The following is a 23448-nucleotide window of genomic DNA, read 5'->3' as shown; positions in this document are numbered from 1 at the left end:
AATATCTCCATTTCTTTCGACGATACGAAAACAAAGAAGAAAATTTGTCGCGTTAAAGTAAATACCCTACACGCGATTGTACAACGCTATCCTTTACACGAGCGTAAGAACGATCGACAAACAACCAGGAACGCGTTTTCATCAACACCGACAACTAAGAAAGAATAAACTACTTTCCCCTTAAAAATCTATACGCAGTGTGTTCTTCACGGTCCGCGATTTATTTTCCTCCCTAGGGAGGGGAATCGGGAAAGAACGACAAAAAGGAATATGGGAAAGGAGAGAAATGAAGAAAAAAATGAAAAATGCGTAAACTTTGGGATATTTCCCAGCGTGTAAAAATATTGTGCCAGAAGGTAGGTCTGAGTCGGGGACGCGAGAGTATACTATCCCGTGATTCGGATAAAATTGAATAAACTAAAAAATTCTGAACCGGCGCTACGACGATACTTTTACACCGCTCGTATACTTAAGAGAAACGGTAATAACTTGGTGGAAAAAGTTTCGTACCGTGCGTGGTCCGATGCTAGGTAGTGATTCTCATCAGCGAAGGTACACTGTCTAGGAAAACGGTCGGACAAGCGGAGCTTTCCAGGAAGCTCAGGCGCGATGTAATCGTAATAATTTACGTGCAAAATTACCGTGCACTTTGCGTCAAGCTTGTCTGAAATTACCCGGACATTTTTGGAACGGATCTACCCCCACTGCTATTCAACGTTTATGCGGCTAGAACTGCGTAACAATTGAACCATTTGCGGAACTTTGGTAATTAACTTCCATTACGCTTCGAGGATCCGCGTTCTAGGTGGACGCGCCTTGTATGGCATTAAGAAAGTTTATTAATCGCGTTTGATAAGACAGGAAATTAGATCGGGAACTCCGAAGAGCGGACGGATTAACGCGATAGTTCTTCGACATAGTCTTCGACAAAGACACCTGTTCGTAAAGGCGTTTACGTTGGCAGCTGCTCGCGATAATCTCGTTCGAGCGCCATGGTCTCAGATTGAGCAAAAAACGAGCCGATAACGGTTCACGTTTTTGATAATCTTCGTTCGTAACGATGCTCGCGACTTTGAAAGAAAAATGTCCACGATTTTCCCGTGGAAAAATTTCGACAACGAGGTGTGGAGAATTCTGTCACCGATCTTGTTCAGTAAATAATTATCGCGCCTTCTCGGAAACGACACGTGAGCTTCTAACGTGAGAAACGACGAACGAATTTTCGAGTCTCTTATCGCGAATGGAATTATCTAAAACGTAAAAGAATACACATTTTTGAACAATCATTCTCGTTTTCCTCCGATAGGAAATTATCTTTTAGGAGGAATTCTTGTAATTGAATTTACATTGGTACGTGTAAATAAGTGTAGCTTAGTGTAAAATGAGTAACAATTGCAACGAGTTGTAGTTTCAATCTAGTATTTGCAGGTAAAAGCACGACGTAAAGAATGAAACAATTTTCTTTGCTGTATACAGGAAAAGAGAATCGGTTGTTCGCTATTTGGTGTTTGAGTTTTCGATTTTCGTATGGGTAGGATATTCGGGAACTGGTGGTACCAAACGACAATATAATCATTCTACGTGAGAAAATATATTGAAAATTCGGAATAGCAGTTTTTCGTGCAAGGTTCTGTTTTCGAGAAAGTCGATTTTGAAAATTCTTCAAGCACTCCACTGACTCGTCTGTCCATCGCTTGACATTTCCACTTCTTTTCGTGTTCTTGAACATCGATACGATATTATCTATAATACTTTTCGTTAGCCTTATCGTATTCTAACTAGAAAGAATGTGCATTTCCAGTTATTCTAAAACTCTACAATAAAAATCACCCAATGGAGTAAAACTCTCGACGAATTCTGCGTGAATTTAATTCCATTTAAGGTGGAATTAACCATCACAATTATCACCAATCGCAATTACTCAAAATTTGCATTTTGCAGATTTTAATCTCGTAAGAAATATCGACGAAAAGAACATCTTCGGAAAACGAGAAGGAAGAAGAAGCTGGCGAAAATTCATTTCGTGGAAGATGTTGGCCTTTTGTTTGTTAAGGAAACATGGCGGATGATACGTAACTCGGGAATGAGAGTTATTCGTGGAAGCTTCGCTACGAGGAGATCCGAAACAATCCTGGAAACGAAGTCTTCGCACTGAAACACGTGCATGCACCTTGCGTTCGAGAAAGCCGCCATATGATTGTTCCTCGCGCGTATCCGTCGCGAGCGGAGTTTTTAATTTAATCTTCGCACACTCGGGATTTCATAAAGAACGTTTCGCTGCGCGAAAGGGGTCCCCGTGCTCGGAATCATCGTGAATTAAATATCGTAAAGTATCCTGAAACAGTCTCCCCATTATACCGTTCTCGTAATTGCAAAACTTACGAAACACGGGACTTGTGTGTTTCGAAGGGGTCGAAATTGTCCTTGATATTCTAATATTGCTCGAAAACGCGTTATACATCTCGAAAACTTTTCTCGCGTTTTTTTCCCTTCTGAATCGTGATCTCGACAAAAAAAAAAAAAAAAAATACGAGGCTTTTGTAAAATGGTGTAAGTTCAAATTATCTGGTTTCGAGATACGTAATCGTATTATAGATTTATGTTTCATAGATTCAAATATATTTTTTCTCCTGAATTCTGGGTTTAAGATCTCATCCACTTCATAGGTATGCGACCACTCGAGTTTCAGATCGTGGAAATTATCGTACGAGTTGACGATTTTTTTTCTAAACAAAGTTTTCGTATCGTGTACCATTCATGAACCGAATTATTACTTCAAGGTACTTCTCGTTGATTGGTGCCTCTTTATGTCGATCGGTACGTTGAATGTTCTTTTTCCACAGTTCTGTACCGCACATTCTAGTAGAATATATTTTCTTGTCGTGTCCACTTTACATCGATTGTACTTACTTGATATCGACGGTGTCATTAGATAACTGTGGATTGGTCTTCTGTGGTCTATTTTTATTGCAAGACTACTGAATTTCATTAGTGGAACGTTTGCGAGTGTATTAATTCTTATTGCGAGGATCTTTGGTGATGCATGGGCTTTCCAGTAATTGTTCCATTTGTCAATTATCTTTTTGCGAGGAAACCTTTGAAATCTTTATACGAAGATAAATTGCTTCGATTAGGTGGTGGTATAGTCGTGGCGGATTCTTCAGCTGTTCAGTTTTATTACCCACAATGCCCACATGGGATGGTATCTATATTGAAACGACTTCCTTGCTTCTCTCTCTTAAAGGACCTAGTTTGTTTATTATTTCTTATACCGTTGGATAATCAGTTGTATTTTGGTGTTTCAGGTTATCAATTACACTTTTCGAGTCTGTTGATATAATATATTTGGATGTCGCGTTAATTCCTATAATTCGAGGGGCTCGTTTTATAACATATACAAAAGAATATCAAAAATATTTATCAACGTTACTCCCCTCGTTCAATGTTTTCGTTTTCTCGAATATGCGTAGTTTTATTACGCGATCGTACTTGCGAACTTTAAACAAATAAAATAATGTTTTCTTTAAATGTTGAGATGAGACATTTTTTACAATACTAAAAAAAGAAACCATAGATTGATTAATGTTACCACAACGTTTTAAATATTCACACGGTAACGACACTTTAAATTGCTTTATTAGAAAGCACGAAATGTAAGAAAATGTGAAATGGCACGTAAAATTGCTTCCCGAGCTGTTTCATTACGTATGCAAAATTCGATGTGCTAAATTCAACGCGTCACGAGCGAAAGGGTTAAGAGTCGAGACTTTTCCTCAAATATTAAACACTGTACAATGAAAGATAGGGATGTTTGTCCTGGTAAATTCCATTAATATTGTAATCACGGTTTACTCTGCTGGAAACCGACCATAGTATGTATAATACGAAAGGAATTCATTCGATCGTAAATTTTAAGACGTTGAAGATACTTGTGCAACGTGAACTCTATTTCAGTGTTTCCCAATCCATGTATCACAAACGAGCGTGCTGCGAACATATTTTACATATTTGGTAATGTTCGTTACACAAACAAACAACTTCTTAACAACACTCGCCTCTGTTGCATCCCATAAAATTATTTCTTAATAAATAGAAACGTACAAAAGTGTACCACGATCTCGACAATTTTGAACATTTTTATTTCAAAATTTACGACGTGTCGCAAATATCTTGCTAAGCTCAAAGTGCGTTGATGTAAAAAAGTTCAAAAAAAAAATTAAAAAAAAAAAACACTGCTCCGTTTCGTCGATGCTTCGTACAATTTCGAAGAAAGAGTAAACGAGCGAAAATATTTACGCAACAAGTTATTGCGCGCTCGCGCGATCACAGTCTTGCGAATCCGCGTGACACGGCGTCATTTTGTTCGTAATTGTGTTCTGCGATCGGAAGGAATCGTTTTCTGGCACCGGCGACGAATTTCTCTTCCGTGTCGCTTGGCTCGCGAATTTTCGAAAGATTCGAAGCATTTACAAGAAATTATGGCGAGTCTCATTCATCGTGAATAATTCAATAGAGTGTGCACTCTGCATTAAATGCTGCTAATACACGTAAATGAACGTAAATGCTTCGCGAGAGGAGTAGCTGCTGCTTTTAACTCTGGAACTTTGGTGTACGAGGGGACAATGAAAATTCCACGTGTCTGTGTGTCGTGCTTGGAATATCAACGACAAGCCTTCGACATGAATCGACCGCAGACACCAGGGACATTTTCTAAATGCGATGCGCTCGGTACTCGTTCCTCCTTCGTGTTACTCCTTTTCGCGTCTCTGTTCGATCCGTGAATTAAATCCGCGATTGTTGAAATTTCAGACAACCGGTGCCGTTCGTTCGAGCGACGACAACGATTTTCGATCAATGGCTCGAGTACGAGTTAAACGTTCTCCTTTTTTCTTCTAATTTTTTTTTCCCTCCGGACGGTCGTCATGGAAAAAGTACGAATCACTTTCACGGAACGCGTAACCGAAGCAGACAAAATCGGGGACGTATTTGCACATCGAGTCCACGGATATTACGATTCTATGAAACTTCCCATTACTTTTATCCCTTTCGTATTCAAGGCCCATAATTATCTTTCTTTCGAAACTCGTTCACCCTACCTCGCGGGAGTAATATTCGAGGAAATATTTCACGAAAGGCAGGCGACGCACGATCTAAATTACATTCAAGAAAGATGAAACGAGATTATATACATAACAATGCTGCAATATTTGTGCTTTACCCTTTTCATATTTTTCTTAAGTTTTCGTCGTCTTTTTCTTTGCGGAGTTTCATCAAAATGTAATACCATTCGAATGATCTGGTTCGTGGACGTTTCGTAAGGAATTACTCGGCTCGATCGATATTCTCGCAATTAATCTCGAGAAACAAATCGTGTAACATTTTCTAATCATTTTTGGTACGAAAGAATTCGTTGCGTGCTTGAAACGTAATATTTGCAAGCTCTACAGAATTTCCGTAACGCTATAATTACCCGGTGAAATGCGTAAAAGAATTTTACCAAGCGACCCAAATTATATTACAATGACATTTAATTGCAGCGTATGAACAAGAATTTGTACATCGTTAAGACCAGACGTTTTAGAGCTGCAATCTAGCCGAAACGTGCATTATATACGTCACTATTGTCCTATTAGATCATTATCGTGCGAAATAGATTTCAATTATAATGTCGAGTCAATGTTTGATTCGAGCAACCTTTCATAAAGGGCGAATAATTGGCTATGGATGGCAATAAATTTCTAATCGTTTTTCTTGGAATTTTTATGACATTATCGCACCTTCCAGTAAGAAGAAACTTTTGATATACGATATGGATACGAAGATTACTATAATCTTGGATCGTGGATCCCTTCTTAGGTCTCTGTCGCTAACTGTTTAGTAATTCTGATCTCGGAGACACTATATGGTGTAGATAACGGTAATAACACTGAAATGGTAACGTGACCCTGGTAATTAACTGTCCTTAAACGGGCCCTATCGTATCCACTACCACTCAAATTCGGATCATCTTTGCACAGACGGTATCAAATTAAAGCCAGTCGTAATTGAAACCATTCCTTCCACGAAAAAAGTGACGACGATTTTTCATAGCTTTTTATTAACAGTTATTACATTACTTCTAAGGATTCGAACTATCGTTTTATACGAAGAAAATTCGATTTTGTTTTTTCGCTGCTCGTTTGATAAGTAAGCAGACGGGCAGATTTTATTCGATCAATTTTCAGAACACTTCGCGCCGAATATTGTTCCCCGCTGCCGTGTAAAACTCGTGGCTTATTTATAAAGTGATTCGCGACCTCGTGAAACTTTATATTCCACCATGGTCGCCTTAATTCCTCCCGTGTAGTTGCACGTCCGCGAGCTCGACATTTTATTCGTTAATCTTTCCCGGCTCTCTCCTTTTCCTCCCCTTTAGAAAGTAGAAATAAGCATTCGAGAAGGATGAAAAGAATTGTGAATGTCGGATTAGGACGACACCTAAAAGAATGTCGCAGTATCGTAATTTTAGGATAGCGTAGGTTTGGGAAAACTTGTAGCTTTGAGAGAACATAGCTTTAAGAACCGTGCCCGGGAGAGAGCAATAGAAGAGAGATTTTTTTGACGAAATTTTTTGAGCAACGAATGAGGGTGGAAGAGAGCGCGTAGAGTGATGAAAAGCGGGTAAGAGCCTTTTTTTTCGAAAGGAAGAGCAGTGTTGAGCCGAGAGTCGTGAAACGTTGTGTAGAGTTGTATCGTACTCGCGTTATTTACTGTTATCTAACTATTGTCTGAATATTATTTATTTATGTTTGATATTAATTATTTCACAAGTTTTTCAACTGAATTGAACACTCCGAAGCCTGTTAAACTATTAATATGATATGCGAGTAACGATGACATCGACGAATCTTGAAACGTGTAAAATATAGAGAGGATACCGTGTAATTACGCAGGACCAAGGATACGGCTATCGTAGTTGGCTTAAATCTGCATAGCTTTTACGTGTGTTACGTTCCAATACATATTTAAACAAACCTCTATTTTTCCCCGTTAAAAAATTGGCTCAACCGATGCACCGGCACTCGGTGAACATTTATCTTGCGAATCATTATTCACAAGGTTTACTTTCCATGTTTTACGTTCAAAATGTTCTCTTCGTAGTGTTATCTCTTTTTATGGGAACGATTATTTCTATCCCACGAAACTTGTTTTTTCTCATTAACTTTTTCCAACAGCGTCGAATGTATCTTCGGTGCGTAAAGTGTATGAAAAACATATTCGTAAAATATACTTAAAGTAATAGATGCTTATGAATAACATTGTTGGATGTTATTCATTGTTTCCTCTTTGTCACTCGTGCAGTCACTTTACTTCCAACGGTAAACATTTGTATATTATTATACATATTATACTATCGGGCATAAGTTATTAAATTATTCCTTTTTTAATGTTCCGACGATTCAGTTTCACATGCTACTCAATTAATTCGTAACAAACTTTTCGCCGAATTTGTAACATTCAACAGTTACACGAGCACTTCACAATTAACCGAATAATTTTCTTAATTACGTACGGTCCTTTGTGTAAACGAAATACTCATATTGTAAATTTTCAATTGTAATTAAGTTGCGCATGTAATATTCTTGCATTGCCTCTGTAGCCACCGGAAAATTTAATAACGCTGACTGCGTTAATTCGAGCCAACAGTATTAATTATTACTTCAGACACCGAAAATTGGCGTATTATACAACTCAAACGGATCGATCCTTTGTACGTTAAAAAATACGATACTTTCGATAATTACGTTCTCTCTTACCACAATCTCACCACTGTAGAAACATTAACGCACTTTTCTTAACAATAGGGGATCTCTGGTCACGGGGCACGAATCTGTTTTTAATCGAGTGAAGATACAACGATGAAACGAACGACAGTCATTACGGAAAAAATTACAAGTACAGGTTCTTGCAAGAACACGTTTAAAGCTCCATTTAACCACTCGCGAAACAAACGTTTCGGATCAACAAAATTGCTACTTCAAAGAATTAATCCGCGCGAGACCGATTTTGCGATTCAACTATGATACACTGTGTCTACGATATTTTTGGTCGTGATATATCATCCCACACCGAACTTTGTCACACACGTAACCCTTGCAAGTTGTTCGAAGATGTTATGAAAAATGAATGGAAATTGCGTGGGCAAAGTTGCTTCGGACTGTCTCGTATTCTCTCGGGTGATATTGCCCGTGAAATTTACAAACGTTCATCGACGAAAAAAAAACTTTACGAAGGAATTAAATCTTAATCCTTAAGTAGACACGGGTCTGGTAAACTTCCACTTGCAATACATTGTGTAAATTATGACGTTGGATCCGGACTGGTTATTTTTTAATTAAGTTGACAAGAAATGAATACGTTACCTATAGGGAAAAGATAAAGGAAAAATTGTATCTGTTCGCAATTGAAAAAAGAAATAAACAGTTGGTATTTAAGGATTACAGTATAGAAGACTGTACTATGTGAAGACATACAATATTCCTATATATCGAGTAATAACGAAGAAACTTGTGAACATTGCGACGAGAAACTCTCGACGACTCGAAGTTTCCACGCATGAAAATTTCCCAAGTAACCTTGCATGCTCGATCACTGCAATTATCTTCCACTACCTTTAAGCGAGAGCGTAATCATCGTCTCAGTCTTTGGACGATTAATCGCTAGTACTACGCGATCGATGCCGCAACTCTGAGTTCGGTAGAGATGGTACGAAAGATTACTTTGTTGGAGATATCTCTAGACCCGTCGAATTCTTCGAGATAAATCGTACAAAAGGTCGATAAATTCACCATCAACGATTGCTTGTTTCGCGTTCGAGCGCAGCAATTACAATGAAAAAAAACCGTCTTACGAAAAATCACTCCAACGTGAAAGAAAACTACACGTAAGAAATTTAAAAATGAAAAATAAAAGAATAACGCACAAATACAGTTTTCGTTATTAATATCGGCCGTTTCTTATTTGCAAAATTCGTGATTCTTTCTCTTTCTTAAAATAAAAAGAAACAAATACCGGTCGAATTCACATCGATCGAGAGTTTCCCGAATCGGTCGAAAGATGTTTCTCAGCAGCGATGATTCGTATTTCCGATTAGAATTCGTTGGACTAATTCTCGAGAGAAAACGCGCACTGCGTCGAATTGACGATTCGAAACGCCATACTCGGTAGATCGTCTAACCCTGGCTAAGAGCGCGAACCAGCGAGCGATTCGCATCGAACTCACGACGCCAGAACATCGTTTGTCCCCGAGATGCGTTTCCCCAACCGTGTTAATTTCTGTTCTAGGGTTATCGGTGCGCGATGGAGGATCGTCGGAGCGCAAGAAATGCCCGCTCGGACGCAAATGCGAGGCCGAGCAGCAGCTGAGCTTTCAATCCTCCTGAATGAAACCCGACACTTGGACGCGGCGGGTAACTGCGTGGCAAGCGGACGACAGACGCGCGAAAGGGTCGTGCTCGTGGCTTTAATAACCGTCCCGAAGAAAGCGGGTTGAAAAGAAAAAAAGAAAAGAAAAGATGAGGAGCTCGTGGCCCCTGTACTCGCTGGTATCGCTTCTACTGGCGACGGGCAGCCACCAAAGCGGCGGGCTGACAAGAGGCGGCAGCGGTATTCAAATCGGCACCAGCGACAGGGGATCCCACACCAAGGGGCAGGGCTTCGGACGGGGATCGGGGGTGAAGCTCGGCGAGGGCAGATTTCCAAATTCAACGAGGCAGAGGTCATTTACCACCACTACGACTACACCACCGCCGTTGAGAGTCACACACACGCCGCACTCTGCCGAGGGGAGCAGTCCGAATATCACTGACCTGAGGGTACGTACGATTCATTACGGGAGAAGACTTATCGGTGTTTGTTTTATTTTCGTTTTGCTTGAATCTTGTGTTATTTCTCACTCGCTGGTAGAATCGAATAAAAATTCTCAACGCTTTCGAAGTTTCAGACCCTCGTTTCGTCGTATCGAGTATCAATGGAATTGCACGCTATAGTAATTATGATATCGTACGAACGAACACATACCGAATTGAGAAGGTAAATAAAGAGTATCACCGACCTGAGGGTTCGTACGATTCATTACGGGAAAAGACTTATCGGTGTTTGTTTTGTTTTATTTTCGTTTTGCTTGAATCTTGTGTTGTTTCTCACTCGCTGGTAGAATCGAATGAAATTTACGGAAATCGAATAAAAATTCTCAACGCTTTCGAAGTTTCAGACCCTCGTTTCGTCGTATCGAGGTATCAATGGAATTGCACGCTATAGTAATTATGATATCGTACGAACGAACACATACCAAATTCAGAAGGTAAATAAAGAGTATCACCGACCTGAGGGTTCGTACGATTCATTACGGGAAAAGACTTATCGGTGTTTGTTTTATTTCATTTTCGTTCTGCTTGAATCTTGTGTTATTTCTCACTCGGTGGTGGAATCAAATAAAATTTACAGAAAGTAGAATAGAATTCCCAACGCTTTCGTTTTATTTTAACAGGGAACGAATGAAATTGCACAGCACAGTAATTAAGATAAATACGAACAAACATCTACTAAATTGAAAATACAAAAAAAAGGACATTGTCTTCTTTAAGGTTTGTACGATTCAGTGAGACAAAGCGTGTCGGTGTTTCTTTTATTTTTTTATACTCAAATCCTGTGTTATCTTGCATTCGGTTGAAAAAGGAAATATAATACAGTAGCAAATATAATTCACAGAAATTTTAACTTATAGATCCGCATGTTGTAACTCTTATAGAACGAGTAAAATTGCATAAGTACAGGAATAGTTCGCAATCCAAATAAAAATACGAGTCTTTTGTTAAAAAGCTAGACAACAGGAAGTGGAAGAAATGTCGTCTCATTAATCTATGAAATTAAAAATAAAAATTATAATATGTCAGGATAAATGAATAGATACATTACATCTACGTATGTATTTCGAAGACTATTCTCTAAGTATTTAAATAGAAATTTAGATTCTAGAAAGAATTTCTGAATCATAGTTACCCCGTATAGGGTAATATTTTGTGAGTGTAAATATTTACATGGTTCGCTATGGAAGTGGTTGCGGATTGTGGTTGCAAAGCTAGGGCAGAGAGGCTTGCTAATATTTTCTTAACAAGATTACACACGTCATTAACGATGAATGTAGTCGGAAGAGAAATCTGAATTGTGGTAGCTTTCCGGATAGTATTTTCTTTAAAGAAATGCAAGAACAAATAACGAAGAGTTTAGTGGTAGGAAGTTCTAGAATATATAAACCGTTGTATAATCGAGGTTAGAATTTTGTCACGCGCACACAAACCTTATTAAACGGAGGCATTTGTTAATCTTAAATCGAACAAATTGTATGAAATGTCTAAATCGCATATAATTCTAAATTATCAATTACGACACATTATGTACAATATTACAAGTGAATTTACCGAACGGATTTCTAAAGTTTAATTGATAATTAATAATCCTGCTCGGAGTATCCAGTAATTGTATATAATCTTCCCAGGATCGACATTGAGAAGTATTCTTTACAGCGATAACAAATATCGGGCAAATAATTTATGCGAATATTTAAAAACTATTAAATATTATATTATTACATTTACGTAAATATACGACTTCTTTATTTTATTCTTACATGTACTATACGTAAATATATCCACGTGTTTATTCTTCCCTTACCTTTCTTAAGCAACGATTCCAAACTTACGTGACTTTTCTAAAAATTGTACAAACATTCCAGAATTATTATTCCTTTCGGTGGAAAAATGTTAAGGTCTATGTCTAATACGTCGTCTATGAAAATCGAGTCACATTCGTCGAGTATATCCACCGTTTCTGAAACGTTGATAAATTGAACTCTCGTGAGCTCGCAGAATTCAAAGGGTTAAATCGAAAATTCCCTTGTGCGATATCTCGAGTCATCTTCTTTCTAAGAAGGAAACTATATGAACGTAAAGAGAGCGGTCCGTTAACTTTTCGAAAGGAGTTTCATTGCACCAGAATGTTTAATACTCGAACGTCTTTTCCAATTTTGGTAAATTGCAGAAGGTACGTTTCGGTGACCGAGTTGGCCGACGTCACTTTCCTCTATACCTAGCCTGTATCCATTGGAGTACTCGACAATTTCGTTCTACGGGCAGTTCAAATAACATTAATCGGGGAGACATTCCGCAGGTAGAATTCCTGTCAGCGAACAATGCCGAAGCTTTCCATGGCTGAGAGCCAGATCCCTCTTTCTTTCCAGTTTTCCAAGGACCTTCGAACGACCTCTCCTTTCCAAAAAGGAACGATGAAATATTCAAACCTCGGATACCGGGGAACGAGGTTCTGGTGTTCTTGGAAAAAATCTATCTCCATTCATAAGCAATCAGCTACTTCGTTTAACGGTGTGTCGCGCGATTTTTCTTCTTGCCGAATAATAATAATTTCATCCGTATTTCTCATTCCCTTGCTCGAGCTCATGGAAATGATCATTCACGGTTCCCCGCTAATTGCGCGATACCACCGACTGGTTCGCCGTGGATTTTTTAACTCCGCCCTTTTTCCAACAGTTGTCAGTTGAAACATTATCCGCCCGCTAATTACGAACTTCTTCAGCGACGTATAATTTGCTAGGCTAATCGTTTTAAACGCGCACCGGAAAAGTCTGCCCAACTCCTCCCGCGAGTAATTACTCGTTTTTTCATCACGGTCAGCATTATTCGCAATTTTCCTTACGCGTGTTACAGCTCTCGATCGGATCTCGTAGCGACGTTTAATTATTTTATTGTAATTACATTCGCGGTGCTGCTGCGATGGTTAACGACGAATGTTGCGACGAATCGTTTCCATTTGCTTTTCGAGCCTATTGATTATCCGTAGGTCGTGAAATTGATCGGTATATTGCGTTCAGTGTCCAATTTTTGCGTTCTTTGCTCGAATACAGTGTAAAGTAAAATTGCATTTCGTTGAACGAAATGTTTTACGCGCGAGATTGTTGAAGGATCGCGTTCGAGAAATAAACACGTTAGAAATTTAAAAAATTCTTATTAATAGATTCGTTTTGTTCCATATAATCGAACGACACGTTCTTTGGTTAAGAATTGCTTTTTTTTTTTAAATAGAATTGTGTTTTCTATTTTCAATGTTATAAGATGTTTGTATATCCTACCCCATTGTTCGAGGAATTCTAAATAAGAAAAAAAAAATAAAAATGGTAAAGCTAAGAAAGAGAAGAAGGAAGACAATCGCAGAAAGATATAGGAAGAGGGTCGCAGGAAAATATACGGTCAGAAAAAAAGGGAAAAGGAGTACAATAAATTTAATTCAAAAGATTATTACGGTTACTTTAACGGATCAAGACTACAGACGTTTCCTGAAAACGAACACGGTTGTTTATCGGTAACACGGTTACGTATCCAAATGGATTATCATTCATTTAGATGTGCAAGACCTTAGAAATAAAAATGAAAATAAATACGTGTCGCAGTGTATATCGGTTACTTTAACCTAGAAAAATGCTTTATTCCTTCGAGTATAACTTGCGGCACGAGAAAATAATTTGACCGATTAAACGACCGATTGAATCGATAGAACTTCAATATAAAATGAATCGCGACGACGTACAAATCGGTAGTGAAATTCAAATGCAAGGTTAATTGCGAACTGAATACTTTATCGATCTTCGATTATTCCCTGGAGTTGACTTTACTTCGTTAAAAGAACAACGTAACGACCATAGAGATTAATTATTGCTGTGTCAACGGCTGTTCATTAACTCGACATTGAACGACGGAAAAATGAAGGGAATTCGTGGAAAAGAGATAACGGAAGATGAGAACGAAACAGAAAAGGATTCATAATGCGTTAAATTAAAATGCCGCGGGAACGGTAGCAATTACTGGCGGTGCATTCCAAAGGAAACTGGAACGGTAGCATCTAATTGTAAAACCGGCATGATTTACATTTCTAATTAACGATGTATTTCAACGAGACGGGAACGGAACAGAAAGGAACGTTTCTTTACGAGTGACCGCAAACTTGCCCGAAACGTCCCTTAATTATGGTTCTGTCAGTAACTGAGCGTGCAATTTCTCGACAATATCTCGCGAAGCTCCCACGGTGGAAGCCGGTGATCCCATCGTGGAAAGTTTGCACCTTGATAGGCTGAAATGTAACTTACTGTCCACTCACAGCCTACGTTCCATTCATTCGCCACGATCGATTTGCGCAACAGGTGCGCGCTGATCCATTCTTGTGGTAATAAAGTGAACACTCGGGATGCACTCTTTTTGTGTCACTGAATGCGCAATGCCAACCAATCGGCCTGTCTACCTTACCATTACGTGTGCATTTTTCTTTTCTTTTTTTTTTTTCGTCAAATTGTAAAAATTGCCGCGAGTTTCGTAACGCAATTTCCCTGACTCTCCATTGGAAATTATCGTACCTTGCGCACATTCCGTTTCCAAGTTCCCGAAAATAATCTTTGCAGACACTCACAATTTTTGTAAACTTTTATTTCATCTTCGTGTTCGTTGAGAGTTCTTTTTTAGGTAAGAAAGGAAATTTGACGAGTAAGAAACGAAAAAGAAACGAAACAAACAAAACGTATTTTGGTCGTTTAATAAAATACACATATGTATACCAGAAAGCTGGAAAGAATACTTCTGAGTGACATTCGGATTCAAAGATCAGAGGATTTGGATTTGGTTGGTTCACTCTTGGGCAGGAGCTTGTGTCGTACGATTAATAGTTTCGGTGTCATGAAAATGTAACTTATGGTTGAACAAACCAGTCAGTGAGAACACCGAGTGCATTCTTTATAGCTCCTTGTAGTATGTGTGTCACGTGTATCTATGGAGTAACGAAATTGTGGAAATGAAAGGAAAAGTAAACAGCATTTAATATAAATATGATTCTTTCGCCTCAATATTATACGTTTATGTAACCTCTTGCTTAAATGTCTTTTGGATACGATAAATCGGATTGATTACGAAGAAATGAAATTGTTCCATATAATTTAGAACTTTGAACTCCATACGTAGTGTATTTAGAAAAGGAATGTATTTCGAAGTACTCAAACATAGATCATAAGTTCGTACTACGAGATCAGGTGTAAATACACGTTGTATTTATTGATAAATATTTCGTAAACTATCGAGTGTCTGTGTAAACGACTCAACTTGATCCCAACAATTCTCGAAATAACTTAACTGTATCACAGAACTCCCTTCTCGTATATTTATCGTGAATGGATTTTTCAATCGTATTGTTCGAATTCAAACACTTCTATATTTCATTTTCCAGAATTATTTAATTATTACACGATTTTCAACTGCAGATAATTAACACGTTGACCGACAACTAGGTTCTCAAGTCTGTAAACATTCTCGATATTTCGTTCAAATTGTAGCCGAAAGAATGAAACACATTCGATGCTTTAACGGTGTAATTATTTTATAGCGGTCTCCATGACGGTAACGTTATTTAAAACTTTGCATTCGGGTTCGTTAGTTTTAAACGTTTTAAAGAAACGTGTGTTCCAAACGTACTTTAACGGTGTACTTGTCATTTTATAGCGGGCTCCGTGACGGTAACGTTATTCAAAAGTTTACATTAGGGTTCGTTCGTTGCAAATGTTTTAACGAAACGTAGGTTTCGAGCGTCGACCGCCACTGACCGTCATGGCAGTCAACCTGTTAATGAAACTTTTTAATCTCGTGTCATTGTTGGCAGAGCCCCGTTTAATAAGGCAGAAACGTAATTTCCCGAGGAGGCAGCCTAGTTTTTCGCATCAACGTGTGTCCTTTACTGTAACAGGTGGGTATGATGGTGCCGCACAAGTCCTTCGGCGTGAGGGAGTACACAAAGGCGGTTACCTCGGCCGTCAACATGCTTCAGAAGAGCACGAGGGGGCCAAAATTAAAACTTTTCGAGCGATACGACATTCGCGTGAAGGTAACCATGAAAGCGCTGACTCCGAGTCCCACCGGTGAGTTTACGTTTTTCTTTCCAGTACGATAATTTCTAACGTTTCCTTATCCGAGAACACGTCACGATAGAATAAAGAATTGCCATCGTGGTGTACCACCGAAGTGTATATTATTAGAAAATGTAACAGAAAGTGTATTTCGAAGAAATATACCGATACAGTTTAACCGGAATGAAATCTAAAGAATTTGATAAGGAAGACCAATTAAAGGATCCGAATTGGCAACGATAAAAGAAACGATACGAGCTTATAGGAAAAATAATAAATTTTACAATTGTTATTTCCGTAATATGTTCATTTTCTTCCAACTTTGTCTCATTGAAATTCCGAGACCAATTCAGAGAATGGTAAATCTTTTATTCGACGCGATTGTAATCGATTATTGACAATAGTCTGACCACCAGAAATATGCAAATGTCTCGTGACACCATTCGAATGTCTGATAATTAACGATTCGTTAATACGTGACGCAGTCATATTCTACGTTACACAGTCAAGTCAAGTCTACGAAGAAAGATTTTCTTTCAAATCCAACGATTCCATCTTCTTTGCGCGTTATTCGTTCCTTCAATAACCAGATTAACGAGCGTGAGGCAAATCGGTGGTGGATTAAGAATTTCCAGAGAGATTCGTTAATTCTATCCGTTAGATTGGATTGTGACGAAGGAATTCTACCAGAGGATAAAGAACGTTTCCATCCTGATAACGGGTAGAAGTGATCCGCAAATATTGCTTCGCCTTACGTCCCGAGTTAATTCCATCATTGTTGAAGAGCAAGAATAACGTAGAAGTGTCCACCGTTTCGAAGTTTTCGTTATACAATTTTAATTAAGAATCAAAGATTGATAGCTCGCGCCACCGGTGACGAGACGAAACGCGTACAATCCAAATGAATTATTTCTTCAACGAGAAACAATAGTGTTCCGTCCATACATTCACCCTCTTATTTGTGAGCACACGTTTCGTGCAGCTAGATCGAATTTTTTAGGTAACTGATACATTTCGTAGATTTTATTATCAAACTCTTCGTTCGCAGTGGATAATCGCAATTAAAAAATCAGGATGATCGAAAGAACGAGAACGATAGTAAGGGTAGGTTTTTAATTTAAACGATAATCACCTTGTCAGACAGTGAAAGCCAGCAGCGGATTTAACGTTACACTATTTTCAGTGAAGACTCCAGCTTCGCTTAAATTAAATCCACTGACTTTGAATTAACTTCTCTCGATCTTATTTTACCGTATTTTTTCAGTAATCGTCTCCAAGAATTGAAATAATTGTTTTAATTATACAGATACCGGATAAGATTATCCTGGTAATCCCGTTATTCTTGATTTATATTTCCAGACAGATAAATCTTCTTATTAAGAAGTGGCTAATTTATGTTAATATATTTAAAACTAAAATGTTATACTATCGTAATTTTGTTATATACGATGACAAAGCTGACAATTCGACAATTCGACAATTCGACAATTCTAGAGTATAAAGCTGTTTTTAACCAATCACGAACACACAACACACCCATACCACGTATCTCTATACTTGAACGTGGCTTATCCGAAATCGATGCTAACTACTCTCATGGTCAACGAATACCACATATTTGTTCGGAAAATTACCGTAAATTCAATTCAAAGGGAACGCACAAACTTATTGAAGTTACTCGGGCATATTAAGTCTACAGATAACTTCTGAAAATGAACGTAGATATTAATACTTTATTTGGGTCCATTTTATCGTAAAAATGAGAATGAAAATAAATATAATCCTGGAATCGATCGCCTTTTATCCTATATCGAATAGATTCTATTGTATATTTGATCCGTATTTTAACGACATGGATATTTACTTTATTTTTACGACATTGGCTTCGATCTTTGTTTATACTAAAAGTATCGATATAAAAAGCCGATGCTGCGTATCGGAAATTTTCAGACCTTTCGAAACTTACGATCGTTTATTTTGTTATCGAATTTTTTGAAAACTACCGAATATCATCGATACGTATCGTATCAAAGTCACCACTAAACTGCGAAGTTAATTTCACTCTTAATAAGCAATTCTCAAAGCGCATAACACATTCACAATTACTCTGGTTGAATCTTTTTGTTTTTCTTTATTTTTATTCATCGTCCCTGTTACGCAACGTTTGTGATTTATACAGGATACATCCTTTAAGTGTAACCACCATTCTTTAGGTATTTTCACTAATCTATCGAAGAAATATTTTCAACAAAAGCTACTCAGTCTTTTCTATCCGAGAGCAAAATTAAATTTTACATAAAACATCTACGCTCTTCAAAGTTTAAACATGGGATCGCTTAAACCTTCGTTAATATTTCTAATTTCATTTTAAAATTTTAATTTAATAGTATTCTTAAAATGTTACATTTTACGAAAGTACAAAAGATGTCGATCTTTTGAAATAGAAAAGGTTATATTTCCCTTTAAACGAGTTATAAGTTAAAGAATTTGTAGAACACAAGTTTATTCAGAAAATTACAGTAAAATACGGATGTGTAGGAGAAGGGAGCAAGAAACTTTCGGTATAGACAAATGTGATTACGAACGAGTGTGATAAACGTTGACAGAATGGTGTTAGGTGGTTGGTACGAACGAGATTGTATTTCCATAAAGATACGGCAATAAACGGATGGATATTGTGTTGGAGCCAAGACAACACAAACGAAACATCCTTCCTTGTCTCCAGTTCGACCGAGACGGTTGCACAAATACAAAGAAAATGTGATAGCATTTACGAAGACAGTGGAGGCAGCGTAGATACGGATGTTGGGTATGTTGAAATCTCCGCTGGCCCATGAATAAATCAGAAACTGAATCCGAATTGCTTTATCGCTAATTTTCGAATAGATCGCGGTTAAGGAACCGTGAGTAGTTAGTTTTCCGAGTGACGTCATTTCGAAAAGTGAAAGATGATAACGTATCCACGAAGAAGTGGCTTATTTACGCGGTAACTGTAAAAACCACTGCGACCAGTTTTTCGCCTAAGCTTCCAGAACACCTGTGAACCATTCCGTTTCGGTCGAAAGAGTCTCCTGGGTGGAATAAAATAGGTTGAACAAAAAATTACGTGTCTTGCCACCCAGGACCAACGACTTTACCTGCATGTAATTAAGGTCCAAAGGAAGGATGATAAACCGGGAAACAAAAGAAACGAAAGAGCCAAATTTCGTAAAACACGGACCCTGTGTCTTTCCTTCGCGTGAATATAATTAACCTTAATGCGTTCCTCGTTTTTTTTTTTTTTTTCGACCCATCGCGGCTTCGTAGTATACTGTCTCTTTATAATTGTAGTTTTATGACAGATACAACTGGATGATCTCTTGTATTTCTCTAATTCTTTCTTTGAATCATATGTTATGAATGTTTCGTATCGTTATTTAAATTTGAATTCTTGTAGAACGAGTAACGGATGACAAGTTATCTATCCATGATTCGTTATTCTAAACATTTATCCGGATAAAAATATTTCTCTGTTAAACATTTTCAGTCAGATATATCCTCGTATATAAAAAATGATCACTCCTGTTTATATGGGATTTAGCAAGTTTGTTGCTGTATATATTGTTGGTTTTGTATTCGGTGAAAAAACTCGCTGAAATTTCAACTTCTTACGAAGATTGTAACAACACGAATTACAACATTTGTATTACGGCTTTTTATAATTAATAGCTTTGTATGGTGATATAATTACGCGTAACGGGTACACGTACTTGTGTATTGCGTTCAAATATCCAATGGACTTTAATAACGCGTACATCGAAACGCGTATTAATTATCGCGTCGCGCACTCCAAGAAATGTAAAGAAAGAAACGTTAATTTTATATAGGAAACATTTCTATTTCTATTATAATCGAAAGAGTTAAAAAATGTAACAGCTGCAATATCTATTGTGCAATTTTTCACTTAGAACAAGCAATCAGTGCCCTCCCTTCGTTATTTCCTCGTGACTCGTGAATTGTTTACGCGGCACGTATTAATATTTCGCTCACATCCTTCAATTCGCTCCGACATATGGACATTTAAATAATATCGTAGTTGTTAAATTTTTAATCACGTCTAATATAACGCCGCGCGTTCGTATCGTTCGACCGTTCAATTATTTGGAGCGTGAAATTTCCGAATGGAAACAACTTTCCTCTCGTGCTTTCGTGCCTCTAATTGAATTTACACTTTCAACTGGGTGAAACGTTCCCGTGTATAATTAAAGATAAACTTATATTCAAATGAAATACGCGTACCAAAAGCACCCTGGGGTGGGTCTCTGATCTAAGCGGATGTAAATTTCAAGCTGACTTTCCACTCGATTCGTCTTAAGTGACGACTGTCTAGCACCGTGAAAACTTCTGTCGAGACTGTATTAAGCAGGCTTCTCGTGGCCAAATTCACCGCAGATGAAATTCACTGGAGTTAATGCTGTTTGCATCGCAACAAAATCTGACCATCGAGATCGAAAGAGTACCGGTATCTTTTAAGAGCAAGAAGAAAGATATAGTAATTGAAATACGATACCAAAGAAATAGAAAGTTTCCGATGGATTGTTATTCATTACTGAATGTAAATCAACTAAATTCACCGGATGCTGTTTGCATTGCAACAAGATCTGACCATCGAGATCGAAAGAGTACCAGTATCTTTTAAGAGCAAGAAGAAAGATATAATAATTGAAATACGATACCAAAGAAATAGAAAGTTTCCGATGGATTGTTATTCATTACTGAATGTAAATCAATTAATAATCTCACCACTCTGAACGATCAGGGAATCAAGCATCAAAGAAAAGAAAATGAGACATTCCGATGCATTCGTGGAGAATTATTCGTTAGTGAAATATAAATTTTAAAAGTGGTTACAAAAATAGAAGTTGGCGTTACGTTCAAGTATTGCCAGCGAACTGACCCAGTAAATCTTGCCTTTGATATTAAACGAAGTTCCTTTTTTTTTTATACTTTTATTTTACGTACTTTTTTCTGAAAAATGTCAAATTCACTTGAGGTGAACTGCGCAAAATTTTAAATCCGTGTGAAAACGGAATTATGGAATAGTAATTTCCGGCGCTCGAAAAGTACATGAAACTTGAAGCGAAATCTTCAGGATCGGGTGTGAGATACGGTTAAAAAAATTAATTGAACCCGATTGTGGAAAAGTGTATTAAAAGCGTTCGGTACGATGATTGCGGATGTACCTGCTACATTTTTACGAACTCGTTTATAGAAGAGTCGACAATCCTCTGCAATTTATTACAAATGACGTAACGTACATTTTTACGATATATCTCGTATAAATCAACAGCAGTCGAAAGTTCGCGTTAACAAACGGTTAAATGTAGCGTAGATTGAAGCAAATAGTGCCGTCAAATCGTGATAGGGTATAATTTATTTCTGACCTCGTATTTCTTCGAAAATTCTTACATCGAACTATTTCTGTCGCTGAATTTGTTTGGTCAGCTTTCGAAAAAGAAATGAAAATAATCTTTATCGTTTTAAAGACATTGAATATGTAAGTAATTCGTTAAAATCTCTGATTCGCTTACGAAAAATAATGAGATTTTTTTCACTTGTACTATTTTATAGCTAAAATATAATAATAAAGTTAGAAATTTCAGAATTATGATATTTTTGCCTAAAATGGTATCTGCGAAGTTTAGATATCTCGAAACGAGACGTGCGGTACACAGACATCATAAATCTTGTCAATATCTTTAACAAACGTGCGAATGTCAGGTTAAAAAGGGAGAAAGGTCCCATAGATCGATCTTGGACCATTTTGCGGGACATTGGTGTCTTTTATAGGGGTGCCAGCTTTGACCTTTATCGCAGAAATGTCTGAAACCCTATCCGCGACCATTGGGACGAACGACAGTCAGATTTTCCGGTCGTTTTGTGCTCTTGTTCGTCGACACAGCTCAACGATGATATTCTTGTCGGTTTCGTTTCGTGGTGAATCAGGGTCGCAACCCTAAACCCCGCTCGCCGTTTGGAATAGCTTTAGAAAGAAATACGATCGGATATTTTGAAGCGAAAGAACAAGGAAATGATCGTGTGAAATGTAAACCTATATTTGATGTTCTATTAAAAATATTTCTCTTTTCTAATTTACTCGTAACGATAAGCATATCTTTTAATCACGCGACACAATAATAATTTTGTTCAGTCGATCGTATCATTTTTGCTTCGTTGTCGTTGAATAAATGATCCAAGGCTTTGAGTAATAAACGACTTTATATAAAATTGTAATTTAAATCTATTCTCTAACAGTATCAATTATTTGAATCTAGATAAATCTTTGTAATAGAATTGTCCCGTGTCATTGAAATACATTGCAAATGTATTAGAATGAATTTTAAATTTCTACTTTCTTTGGTGTTACATCGGTCTCTTGTATTAAATTTTATTCGTTGCGAGATACGGCGGATTTTGTAATATATTATACATACAACGTATACAAAATCTTCCTTCTATCTTGCTACAAAAGAAATTGCAACCTGGTTGAAATCTTGAGAAGAACATGCTTCGTTCAGCACGATGCAAATTCGTCAATAACCGATGATACTGCTTTCATCGTGGAGAACGAATTCTTTCGTAATTAACGTATACGCGAGAAACTCTGAATACAAACGAATATATTCAAAAATTTCCTTCGAATCGTAACTATTTATACAGATTCGAGGAAATCGTTTTCCAAGAAGCTCTCAATCGGTAAGTATTGATTAATTTATGGTACCCTTCCGAACGCGCACACCCCTTATTCCGATACAGAGGAAAACTGAACCAAGATAAGCTTCATCTACGCCCTGACGTGGGATTTAGAGAGTGAAATGGGATACCACGAATGGAAGGTCAATACACGATTCGAGGACGCTATAAGGTCACCGAGTTTGTTGACTCGAATAAAAACGAAAGCAACGTATTTCCTTTCATCGATACGCTCGGGAAAGTCGCCATTCGCAATTAAAGCGATCCAATTATACCATCGACGATTGAAATGTCTTCGATATTCCGTTAGATTTTTATATTTCCAATATTTACCTCGTCCACTTACTCGGTCTCTCTATATTCGTTAACAGTTGCAAAGTCGTGTTACGAAACAGATAACAAATGAAGCCCCCACAGAGAAAGATACGTCGAACGGACATTATTTCCCTTTTATCTGCTTTTCCTCAACTGCAACATCATACTTGCACGATATATATTCTTGTACCTGTCTTTGTTGACAAATCAATAGTAACGAAGAGACCTGAAACAGATAGAAAAGAAACATCGTCAGCTTTTACCTGTCTCTCTATTAAGATTCCTCGTTAAGACTTTTGCGAATAATTTATAACGCGTTGAAGAAATTATTTATTGCGAAATTAATGTTATCTGTACACCGAGACTTTAACCAAAGGGCGGATCGTTTCTCTGTTATTTCCATCTGATTG

At 37.6% G+C, this 23448-nt stretch overlaps 1 protein-coding gene across 1 annotated transcript in view; it reads left to right on the top strand.

Annotated features, from left to right (window-relative positions):
- The window catches only part of Nmdar2 (glutamate ionotropic receptor NMDA type subunit 2), a 390479-nt gene that overhangs the window by 173242 nt on the left and 193789 nt on the right, over window positions 1-23448 (top strand). The window contains exons 2-3 of the mRNA XM_076314368.1: window positions 9325-9854; window positions 15832-16003. Coding sequence (XP_076170483.1) covers window positions 9555-9854; window positions 15832-16003 — 472 coding nt within the window. The 5' untranslated portion in view covers window positions 9325-9554. The remainder of the gene's footprint in view (window positions 1-9324; window positions 9855-15831; window positions 16004-23448) is intronic.

Source organism: Ptiloglossa arizonensis, chromosome 6 (genome assembly GCF_051014685.1).
Source record: "Ptiloglossa arizonensis isolate GNS036 chromosome 6, iyPtiAriz1_principal, whole genome shotgun sequence".
Classification (NCBI taxonomy): Eukaryota; Metazoa; Arthropoda; class Insecta; order Hymenoptera; family Colletidae; genus Ptiloglossa; species Ptiloglossa arizonensis.
Note: the sequence above shows the minus strand (reverse complement) of the source record. Positions and strands in the feature narration are given on the sequence as shown.